Here is a 12,500-nt window from a genome sequence, read left to right as displayed (position 1 = left end):
CCCATTCCTGGAAAACTTTCTAGTTATAACAAGGTTTCTATGAAAAACATTTGAAATGTGGTCATGGTAAAAATGATGATGTCATAAAGCTTTTGCTGTCTCCTAGCAACTCCCGTCGTTTGCAGGAGTTTGTGAAGTCTGTGATTTCTGCTGTACCTGTCTCTCCAGGTTCTCCCTCAGAGTCTCCATGGTTTTCTGTAGCTGAGCTTTCTCCTTCATCAGGTCCGAGCTCAGGGTCTCGGCACCGCGCAGACTCTCCCTGTCCGACTGCGCCTCGTTCTCCAGCTGCTCCAGCTGCACGGAGACACGACGTTGTCACTAACGTGTTAGAATCTCAAAGCCTTTGTGTTCCGCACATCTGGAACCAGGAGCACAGCTGTGGGCTTTTTCAGACATCCTGTCAGCTCCAGAGGAGTGAATCCGACAGTGATAATTAACACTTTTACACCATTTCCCTGGCACTCGTTTGTTGGGGACGGGACAGGGAGGGGCTGAGTGTGTCTGCACTGCCACTCAAGAGAAGAACGACGGTGCTTAAACACGTCTCTTTGTGCTGCTTTTACTTCTTTAAATAAACTCAAGCGCCTAATTACACGGCGTCACGCGGCAGGATGAAGCTGAATCCCATCACTTCCGACCCCGATACTGTTAAAGCTCCGACACGCTGAACGTCTGCTAAACTCGGTTTTGTAATTCAATGCATTTTATTCAACGACTCTTTACATCCTCGCTCCTCCTTAACATTATTGTTAACCGTCATCACTCATCTAACCTTCAGGCTGAGTCTCTGGTTCTCCTTTTCAGCCTTGAGGAGGCGTGTTTCGGCCTCACCGCGACCCTTCAGCTCCTCCACCGTCTTCAGTAGCGCCTGGTTCTCCATCTCTAGCTTCAGGAGGCGGCTGGATGTCAGCTCATTCACCTCGTGGCCCAGAGACTTCTGAGGAACTGTAGAAAAAAACATTTATTCATTCATTCATTCATTTTCTACCGCTTATCCGAACTTCTCGGGTCACGGGGAGCCTGTGCCTATCTCAGGCGTCATTGGGCATCGAGGCAGGATACACCCTGGACGGAGTGCCAACCCATCACAGGGCACACACACTCTCATTCACTCACACAGTCACACACTACGGACAATTTTCCAGAGATGCCAATCAACCTACCATGCATGTCTTTGGACCGGGGGACGAAACCGGAGTACCCGGAGGAAACCCCCGAGGCACGGGGAGAACATGCAAACTCCACACACACGAGGCGGAGACGGGAATCGAACCCCCAACCGTGGAGGTGTGAGGTGAACGTGCTGACCACTAATCCACCGTGCCCCAGGAAAAATAAATAAATAAATAAATACACACACACACACATATATATATATATATACACACACACACACACACACACACATCTGAGTGAAATAGCAAGCTTTAATATCCATCTTCAGACAGGGTTTGACTGAGAGCCGCTTTATTAGCATCATGAAATGTAAACTGGGATTTCCTGCTATAAAATATCAATCCCATAAAAACACTGATTTTAGAAGTTCGTCAGCAGACATCGCACTGCCATTAACGCCGCTTGTTGAATATTTTATGCCTTTTATACCGCAGCGTTTTGACGACGATTACAATTAATTATTTATTAAACGGACGACTCATCGTACGTTTATCCGCTAGTAGTTCGACTGGATGTCGTGGAACATCCACGAAACATCTGGCTTATGCCACGTCATGCCAAATCCTCCGTCTCGAAGACGACAGAGAAGGTGCCGATGGCTACAAATCACCGACACTGGAGACTCCTTCCACAGATGCCTTACAGTATGTGGAGAGTCTGCTGTGAAAAAGCTGCCGCTATTGAAACGTTACTATAGAAATACGTTAGAACATGAACTTTCTGACCAATCAGAATGGAGAATACAACACTGTTGTGGTAAAAAAAAAATGGATAGAATATTTGTACGTGTAAAGGAGAAAGTAAATAAAATGAACGGCTCAGGAACGTCGTACCCTCTGTGACCTCGGGTGTGGTTTTGGAAAGCTGCTCCAGCTCCCATCCGAGGTGCAGAGACTCGTCCATGCTCTGTTTCTGAGCCATCTCCAGCGTCAGGTTCTCCTCCATCAGCTCCTCGATACGCTTCCTGTCCATGTCTCGCTCCTAACATGCACACACACACACACACACACACACACACACACACACACACACACACACACACACGAACGCATCTAATTCATCTTCATCCCTTTGTTTGTTTCGAGAAATCAGAAGATAATCATCACGTGAACCTCGTACCATCTCCATGTCATGGATCTTGGCTTTGAACTGCAGGTTCTCCTTCTCGAGCTCGTGTAGTTTATCTGAACGAGCCCTAGAACCTTCCAGCTGGTCCTCCAACATAGTCTTGGTCTCCAGCAGGATCTGATTGTCCTCCTTCAGCTCCTGAGTGACGTTTTCATTGTATATTGAGTACTTCAGAAGCTGCAGACTGAAACCGATCTAACGTTGTGTCGGTGTCGTGTCGTACCTCGACTCTGGCTTTGTAGAACTCGATGTCGTGGAGTCTTTCTTTGTAACGGCTCACTTCGCTCTCCAGCTTGTCCACCCGGATGGCCTTCTCCCTCAGAGCATCCAGCTCGTCGCGGTACGCCCTCGCAGAGCGCGCCTCAGACAGCAGCTGCTGGTTCTGAACACAACACAAGACAAAATACAGTAATCACATCAGCTCTTACTGCTGCCTCCAGATCCTGAGCGGACGTCTGCGTTCCAAACCATTTACTACACACTTAGCAAATGTCGATCCTGAGCAGAAAACGTCATCGACGAGTCGTTGACTAAAACTCGAGTCGTACGACGTGGTCGAGAGCACAGCGTGTCTTTTGTAGTGTAGTGAATATCATGCATAATAAAAGTGTAATAAAATCATATGAAAACTAGATTTGTAAAGTTCGTCGGGACAAACTTTGACGTTGGCTTTGACGATGGAAGTATTCGCGAAGGCCGGTGCTTTTCGGAGGTGAGTGGACATAAGGGTCAGTGTTACTTTTGGAAGCAAGTAGACAGAACGCTAGGGAGTGGAGACGAGCGTGTGATGTCATCCGAATACTCTTGAGAAAGTTCCCCACATTGGGCTGAGTGTTTTGATATGTCACAAGTCCATGTTGTGCTAATTATTTTTTTTCACGTGACGTCATCAGAATACCCGTGAGGAAGTTCCCCTCATTGTTCTGAGTGTTTTGATACGTCACATGTCCATGTTGTAAAAAGTTTTTGGATTTTGCATATATTGTGGGCGGGGCTGCGGGACAACCGAAAGGCCAGTCGGTACACCGATTTAAACCTTTGTTCAGAGTCTCACCCTAAAGGAGCTGGCCGAGTTTGGTGTAGAGAGTCTGAAAGCTTGCCGAGTTATAAACCTCTAAATTTATAATGGGAGTCTATTGGAAAAAAGGCCACTTTGAGACCCGGTACCGGAAGTACCGGTACTCGGATCGCTTAGAAAAGTAATAGCAACAAACTTCAGACCAGGTTCTACAACATATCCGTACTTGGTGCATGTGGCTCGAAAGCTCTAAGAGGAGTTACTGTTGATAACTTTTTGTCTAAGTTTAAACAGGAAAACAGAATGTTGGCGTCTACAAAGCGACATGATGATGATGATGAAAAGTCGTCAGATTTACAGCTAGCTGCAGGTTTAGTTTACTACATCAGGGAAAGTAAAGGAACGCTCCACGAAATTAGCTTTAGGCAAAAACAACCAAAACTAAACCAACCAAAGGCTTAGTTATAAAAAAATTTGATTTAATGTTCATTTATTATTTATTAAAATCATCTTTAATCTTAAAGTAGTGACGTAAGCCGTCGTTCTGTGGACCGGGTGCTGGTTTACAGAAATAAAGCAGCAGGTCTGTAATTTCTACTGATCCCCAATACAGGAATAAGAAAATGGCCTGAAAATAATTTGTCCTGATGTGAACATCTGGTGTCGCTGATTGTTTTTGTGTCCTTCGGGTGTTAATAAACGATCCGCAGATCTTTGTGTGATGAGTTTACCTCCTGCTGGATCCTCTTCAGCTCCTTCTCCAGGTTCTCCAGCTCCTGTCTGCAGTCCAGTAACTGCTCGCTTTTCTCTTCACTGCAACACACACACACACACACACACACACACACACACACACACACACACACACACACACACACACACACAGACACACAGACACAGACACACACACAGACACACACACACAGACATGCACAGACAGACACGCACAGACAGACACACAGACACACACAGACAGACACACACAGACAGACACACACAGACAGACACACACACAGACACAGACACACACACACAGACAGACACAGACACACACACACAGACAGACACAGACACACACACAGACACAGACACACACACACAGACATACACACACAGACACACACAGACAGACACACTATGTTTATGTTTCCATCCCATAATTAACATCATTTTAATAACGTGTAATAAACCCCATTTTTAAACATAAATATGACTTTATATGAATATATTTAGCGCTTCTGGCTGTTTTAATATCAATGTTCTCAGAGTCAGTGTGTTACAATTAGGAGAAGATTTATGCTTAAAATTTGCATAAGGGTTCAGACTGCTGTTATTTTTCCACCGTGAAAAAACCCTCTGAGGGCATGAATGCAAATGTGTAACGGCTTCCTCGGGACGAACACACACTCCCGTGTCCTGCGCCGCTCTTCCTGACTCGTCCGACCCCGATTACCTCCTCTAGCACATTTGAATAAAGAGGAACGATAAAGAAAGGAGGTCTTTATGGTTAATGTACGGAGCGAGGTGAGTAAAGGAGCGAGATGAAGCATGTGGACAAACCTGATGTGTTCAAACCGATTCGCTCCAGACAAACTTTTTTTTAACAGTAAAAAAAAAATCCCAAAACTGGATCTTTGAGAGAGTCAAGAAGCTGAGATGTAAATAAAGCCATAAACAGGATGATTAATAATAATAATAGTAATAATAATAATAATAATAGTAATAATAATAATAAATATTTAACAATAATAACAGTAAGAATAGTAATAATAATAAAAGTAGTAGTAATAATAATAATATATTTAACAATAATAATAGTAATAATAGTAATAATAATAATAAAAGTAGTAATAATAATATATTTAAAATAATAATAATAATAATAATAATAATAATAATGAGAAAAAAATGTTTTAAAAAGCTGGAAATTGCTAGAATAAAAATAAATCCATAATAATAACAACATGTAGTTTTATTTTATTTAGATTTTTATTTTTCATATCAAAACATCCCCACGTTTATTATTCCTATTTTTATTTTAGTTTATTTATCCTAACACAGAAAGCTCCATCGTAACCTGATATCCATGAAACGAGTCACTTCCTGTTCTCACTTTATACGTTATAGCAGCTATAAACGTTCGTTCCTTAACAAGTCGCTCTCATGAGTTGCTCGGTACAAAAACAAACGCAGATTGCAATGATACCAGATGTCAGTAAAGTGTCAACTCTCCTTTTATTTTTTACATTTCTATACACACTTTAAAAAAACGGTCATTTGAAGCTGGGCAACTTTACATCCGGCCAATCAGAGGCGAGTGGAATATAACGCAGGAGGAAACCGCTGGCTGTATACACGCTGAATAACGGAGAGTAAATAAACTTTTATTATCGGCTGCTAATATTTTCACGTCGTGATGATACACCGATATTAAACAAGCACAGAGGAGGACAGAGCAGTGACAAACAGCAGCTCTGTGCTCTACTAAAATCTCCCAGAGACTAAATCTGAAAGTAGGCCAAAGTCTTTTCAAGAATATCACACATGCTAGATTATCTCGTGATCTGGGTCGAATCCCCAGGCATCTGATCCACAGGCCGTCCGGCACGCGCTCGTTTTTAACCGCGTCGCCGTCGCCGTGTAACAGAGAACAAAAACAAGTGCTGCTCGGCCTCATGTGATAAATGCAACGTCTCTCACGCACGCGGCTTTACAAACTTCCTTATCAGAGAAGCCGGCTGCGCTTAAATGGAACTTCCTCTGGTTTTAAAAACCTCTTCTCCATCAGAGTGAACATTACCTCTAAAGCACAGCGCTGTGCATTGTGCACTGAGGTTAATGCACTCTTAAGGAGGAAGTTCAATTATTTACAAGGCTGGAAAAAAAAAAAAAACAACAAGAGTGGAGCCGTACGGAGGAAGTGCTCAGAAGAAAAGGGTATGTTTGTGCATCGCATGTGTGATTAGTCAGGATTAGTCAGAGGTTCAACAGAAATCAGTGACATACACGAGTAAGCACAAGGACCGGAACGATGGTGACATTCTGTGCTCGGTCATCAGGGATCGATCCTCATTTAATCCTATTCAAATTAACTGGAAAAAAAAGGAAACTGCTTGTGCTTGTCATCAGAAAAGTTTTTACTGCTATGAGAGTTTTAGACATTGTCTTTATGTTGCACCAAAAAAAAAAAAAAAAAAAAGCCTCTCTCAAGTCCTTAAGGCTGTCAAGTGCCTCTTTTCCACCGGAAAGACCCGGGTGCTGGTTCAGAGCTAGCGCTGATGCTGGTTCAAAGTTGGTTCCACTGGCGAACCTGCTAAGAACCGGTTTGCCTTTCCACCGGCTAGAGAGCATCACAGCGCCGAGTGTGACGTCACTGTATACGTGTCACGTGTCCCAGCAACGTTAGCGCACCAGCGACAAACACAAACACAACAACAATGGCGGATGTTGCTTTACTGTTAATGCTCATGGCTTTGCGAACCTGCATCCAAACGCGGCGAACCTTATTTTATCGTTAACACAGAAAAAAATTTAGCCTTAGCATGTAGCTGATCATGTGTGCTGATAATGTATCATAGTGCAATAAAGTAAAAGTGTATTAAACATTAGTATACTTAAGGTACATTATCTAATGCGCTAACAGTAGCCCCGCCCACAGCTCCTGACGCAAGCGGTTCTTAAGTCTAGACCAGCGACGTTTTGGTGCTACTTAAGAACCACTTTTCCTGGTTCGGAGCCGGTGCTTTGGAGGTCGAAACAGAAAGAACTGGTTCTAAATGAGGCTCCGAACCTGCACTCGAACTGCCTCGGTGGAAAAGGGGCAAAGGTGACCTGGGTGCCAAAACTTACTGCACATCAAGACCCCAGACAAGGTTAAAAGGTTAGATATTGATGAGAAGAATCAGACTGATGGAGATCAGGTGTATGATGTTAGGGTTTTGTACTCACAGCTCCTGGCGGAGGCGTCGGATCTTGGCCTTGGCGTCTGCCAGCTCCACACTGAGGTGCTGCCTGCTCTCGGTGCGCCGCATGTTGGGCGAGTCACCGGGGGACTGGGTGCAGGGAGGCAGAGGAGGAGGAGGGGCACACTGACCGCAGTCTCTCTCCTGGGTCAGCTCCACGATCGTCTGCGTTCAGAGACGTCACGATATTCCGATCACGATCAGATTAGACTTGTGACCATAGTCGTGACACGGTATTGTTTATCAAGCCTGAACTGTGCGCTTTTAATTTATTTGGATGATTTAAAACAAAAATATATTATTAGCATATCGTAAAAACATTCGTCTCCATATCGAGATCACATCACCTCCAGACGTTATAGAACATTTTAAGCAGGGAAGCAGAAAGATGGAGGTTTTTATAGTGCGGTATAACGGCCGAGTGGCGTCGGCTTTCCTCCTGAGATAGGAAACGGATTAAGGTCAGCGCGGCGATGTCGGTGCCGAGCGGCCGGCCGGCCGGCGTGATTTCATTACATAGAAAGCGAGTGTGTGCTGAGGACAGAACCGTCAGAGGACTGCGGCGCTCTCTCCAAATCAGGACACGTTTAGAGTGAATGAGACGTGAACTAAAAACCCAATGAGGACAAGAAGAGCTCAACCTCGTGAGGATGTTTTGTTGCTCCGGACAAAGAAAACTAAAAAGAAATAAATAATAATTAAAACTCTGTGTGTGTGTGTGTGTGTGTGTGTGTGTGTGTGTGTGTGTGTGTGTGTGTGTGTGTGTGTGTGTGTGTGGAAGAAGAAAAGAAGTGTTAATGGCCACAAGCAACAGTCAGTCATTATTTAGCCTCAGAGGAGCAGAGGATTCTGGGTAATGTCTGAGACGCTGCAGGGACTCAGGGGTTAATCATCACCACTCAGAATTCTCCAATAAGCATTAATCATTCTTCATTTCTGTGAGATTTATTTTAGTGTTGTGATGATGATCTCTCTCTCGAGAAGAGAGACTGCAGAGAGACGAGTAGGGAAGAATCGGCACGACGGAAGAGAGTGAGGAGGGAGAGTAGAGATAGAGAGGCAGGATGGAAGAGAGAGAGATAATAGAGGAAGGTTTGGAGTGGAGGAGGCGTTTGGGCGGGACGAGAGCAAGATAGAGAGAGAAAGAGAGATAGAGCAGAATGGGGAAGAGAAGAGAGAGATGGAAAAAGCCAGGAGAGAGATAAGAGCTCTAGGAAGAGAGAGAGAGAGCAGAGCTATAAGAGACAAAAAAAGTCAGAAAAAGTAAAAAGAAAGAGAAAAAAAAAAAAGTAGTAAAGAAAAAAGCAACGAAAACGAAAGGGAATTAAACCAAAAGAACAGTGAATGGTAAAAAGATAAAAAAAGAGAAAAGAAAATAAAAGAATGTAAGAGTATAAAGAGAGAAAAAAATAAGACTAGATAGAAGAGAAAAAAAAATAGATAGAAAAAGAAAGATAACAAACTCGATAGAAGAGAGAAGAAAATCAGTCTAGCTTCTCCCTCCTACCCTCTATCCGTCTCTCTCAATCTCTTCTATCACCTTCCCTCCATCTCCCCTCCTCCCTCCCTCCCTCTCTCACCTCCAGCTGCTCATCTCTCTCATCCACCAGGCGTCTGAGATGGAAGGCCAGGTTTCTGGAAAGCGAGTCCAGGTCCTCAGGTGGAGATTCGCTCCCTTCAAGCCACTGAATGTCCAGAACATTCTCTTGATCGTGAGTGACCTGTGGAGGAGCAAATAAGGAACGAGTGAACAAACCGAGTCAATTCTTTGAGGTATCCGAACCTACAGCTTTCCATCACGGCCTCTTCGTACCTCCTGAATGTGAGACGCGATGGCCGCTTTCGTGTCAAAATCCAGCGTCTGGATCCTGTCGATGTACTCCTCCTTTTCCTCGCACTGTGGAGGACCAGAGACTGGAATCACATCTATGTCTGATCTGAGCCGACCTTTTAGCTTCAGATAAAATTACCCATAATTCCCTTGCATGCTATTCGCTTTCCTTCCTTGCCCAGATACCGCATCACGACAGCTTGGACTTGTGGGCGGAGCTACAACTATTTCAGGCAGTCGATTGGTCGTTCTTCTACATTAAATTCAAAAGACTTCAATTTCTCTTGCGCACTTTATAGGGAATAAAAATAATGGACCTATAAACCTTACCTAGGGCCCTGACCAGGGAATACACATTAATATTTAAGATTCAGACTACATGGTTTACACAAAAATCCTCTGTAATATATGACTCGTTTTAAAGTATTGGCACCCTGATTTGTGCTGGTATGTGATGCTATTCAGATTTTCATTCATTTTCATTTTCTACCGCTTATCCGAACTTCTCGGGTCACGGGGAGCCTGTGCCTATCTCAGGTGTCATCGGGCATCGAGGCAGGATACACCCTGGACGGAGTGCCAACACATCACAGGGCACACACACACACTCTCACTCACTCACACACTACGGACAATTTTCCAGAGATGCCAATCAACCTACCATGCATGTCTTTGGACCGGGGGAGGAAACCGGAGTACCCGGAGGAAACCCCCGAGGCACGGGGAGAACATGCAAACTCCACACACACAAGGTGGAGGCGGGAATCGAACCCACAACCCTGGAGGTGTGAGGCGAACGTGCTAACCACTAAGCCACCGTGCCCCCCTCTATTCAGATTTTGACCATCTTTTTTTTTTAAAACAAACTAAAAATATGGACACTGTTAGTCCCGTGGACATGCCCGGCTGTTAAAGGAAAGTTTTGTCTTTTTTTTTTTTAAATGAAGGAACTTAAAGTATCGGCTGTGTTTTGTTCTCCGTATTTTGGTGAAGTTCACACTATTTGCTGCTTACACGCCTGTTGTTTATAGGTAAAACAATCGCAAAGCAAGCAATCTGTGTGTGTGTGTGTGTGTGTGTGTGTGTGTGTGTGTGTGTGTGTTAGCTGGACTGATCCTGCCCTCCTACAGAGCAGAAGCTCCTTGCCCAGATCTAATATTGGCTCCTTGCCAGCTGATGCCGCCTGTCAGGCTCATGGCATTACCTCCTACTTCTCTTTTCACTCTCTACAATCTGGACTCTCGACCAGCTGCACAGTTAGTGTAAATCATGACCTGTGTGTGTGTGTGTGTGTGTGTGTGTGTGTGTGTGTGTGTGTGTGTGTGTGTACCTGAACAGCACACCCGAGCAGCAGCAGGAGCAGTTTCTTCACCTCAGCCAGGCCTTGCTCTGAAAGCAAAGAAACAAACACGAGCTTCAAATCACCATAAAACACGAGCTTTATGTGTACACCTGTTGAACAGAAACACTTTGATGCAATAAAAAAATTCCCATAATCCTCAGCTCCTCTGGGCGCCCGACTGTGGGAGGCCGGGACGAGGCGCAAAGCAGCTGTTGTGGGAGATGAACTGTTAACACTGCGGAATTAAGAAGGGAAAAGCAGGTGGTTTGTCCAACTGGGCTGCTTGGCACCGGCGTTCCCGCCGGTCCAGACGAGGGGCGGGGCTTAAATAGCGGCCAATCACGGACAAACGAACATACGGGCTGTTTAACTGGCGTGAAACTACAGCTGTGAGGATTCTGTGTAAGACACAATGACAACGTCCTGCTCATCCTATACAAAACAAACTGATACCACGTGTGTGTGTGTGTGTGTGTGTGTGTGTGTGTGTGTGTGTGTGTGTGTAGAATAATGATTTATTACTCACAGAGAATCTGTTTACAAGAGAAATCAGTTGTTCACTGCAGGAGGATATTTCCTACACGTCTAACAGGAAGTTTTGGCACACTTTAAGCCAAGCCAAAAGGTCTACAGAACACGATGGAGATCAACCTGAGAGACGTGTCGGAACTAAACATACGGGTTAGAGGACAATTAATAACGACATGGCGATGCAATGAAGCAGATAAATTACTGTTACTGTATTTTTCCCCTTTATAGCAATTCGTAAATGATTCTAACATTTATTAAACCTGCTTTACTTTATATACGATTGATTAAGAAGAGGAAAATCCTGTTATTACTGTATATTATGGCTTCAGCCAATAATAGTCCTGAGGTTTTAGCAGAAGAGGGCGTGGCTTGTATGATCAGTGGTGTATCTAATTTGCATAATTGTAATCATGAGCAAGATTAACGCTACGAAGCTCTTGGTTGTGGTGTGAGAAATGTGACGATCCGACAAACCGAATCTAAATCTGATTCGTTATTCCGTATGGGGGATTATTCCGTACGGGGATTATTCCGTACGGGGGATTATTTTCTACGTGGGATTATTCTCTACGTGGGATTATTCCGTATGTGTGATTATTCTGTACATGTGATTATTCCGTACGTGTGATTATTCCGTACGTGTGATTATTCTGTACATGTGATTATTCCGTACGTGTGATTATTCTGTACGTGGGATTAAGGAGACTGTTTTGTGCACTGCGAACTAAAGAGGAGCGCTGCAGGGAAACGTGAAGTGAGTTAGTCACGCTGAGGAATCTGCATGAGATCTCTACACAGGAAATGCTTTTTCCCTTTTTTATTAATGTAAAAAAACCACACACACACACACACACACACACACACACACACACACAGACAGACACACACACACAGACACACACACACACACACAGACAGACAGACAGACACAGACAGACAGACACACACAGACAGACAGACAGACACAGACAGACAGACACACACACACACACACACACACACACACACACACACACACACACACACACACACACACACACACACACACACACACACAGACAGACAGACACACACAGACAGACACACACAAACAGACAGACACACACAGACTCTCACACTCTCTCTCACACACACACACACAGACACACACACACACAGACAGACAGACACAGACACACACACACAAACAGACACACACACAAACAGACACACGAACAGACACACACACACACAAACACACACACACAAACACACGGGCAGAAATCCTGAAGTGAAAATCCCTGCTGATTTCAAATGAGAAGCTGCTGTTTTTGCAGAGCAGTGCATAGATTATTCAAGGACACTTGAAGGATAGAGGGAAAGAGAGAGAGAGGGAGAGCAAAAGAGAGAGAGAGATGAAGGGAAACATCACTCTAACTGAACCCCTGGGCATCACCCAGGTCTGATAAAACACACTCAGTGAATTTTTAAGCTCTTCCGCCATCATCCTGCCGGGAAACCGGAGGTCACAGG

The 12,500-nt window shown here is 44.4% G+C and overlaps 1 protein-coding gene across 6 annotated transcripts in view; it reads right to left on the bottom strand.

The window, feature by feature from the left end:
- Positions 1-12,500, bottom strand: part of ccdc88ab (coiled-coil domain containing 88Ab) — a 58,506-nt gene that overhangs the window by 20,097 nt on the left and 25,909 nt on the right. For 5 of the 6 annotated variants that reach the window (XM_047816074.1, XM_047816076.1, XM_047816078.1 and 2 more), the window contains exons 5-14: positions 10,446-10,504; positions 9,098-9,181; positions 8,865-9,005; positions 7,271-7,449; positions 4,054-4,135; positions 2,528-2,686; positions 2,296-2,442; positions 2,010-2,157; positions 773-945; positions 157-294 (exon numbers count right to left, since the gene is read on the bottom strand). In XM_047816074.1, the coding sequence (XP_047672030.1) occupies positions 157-294; positions 773-945; positions 2,010-2,157; positions 2,296-2,442; positions 2,528-2,686; positions 4,054-4,135; positions 7,271-7,449; positions 8,865-9,005; positions 9,098-9,181; positions 10,446-10,504 (1,310 nt within the window). The remainder of the gene's footprint in view (positions 1-156; positions 295-772; positions 946-2,009; positions 2,158-2,295; positions 2,443-2,527; positions 2,687-4,053; positions 4,136-7,270; positions 7,450-8,864; positions 9,006-9,097; positions 9,182-10,445; positions 10,505-12,500) is intronic. The other variant, XM_047816077.1, reaches the window with a different exon arrangement.

This window comes from Tachysurus fulvidraco, chromosome 7 (assembly GCF_022655615.1).
Source record: "Tachysurus fulvidraco isolate hzauxx_2018 chromosome 7, HZAU_PFXX_2.0, whole genome shotgun sequence".
NCBI lineage: Eukaryota > Metazoa > Chordata > Actinopteri > Siluriformes > Bagridae > Tachysurus > Tachysurus fulvidraco.
Note: the sequence above shows the minus strand (reverse complement) of the source record. Positions and strands in the feature narration are given on the sequence as shown.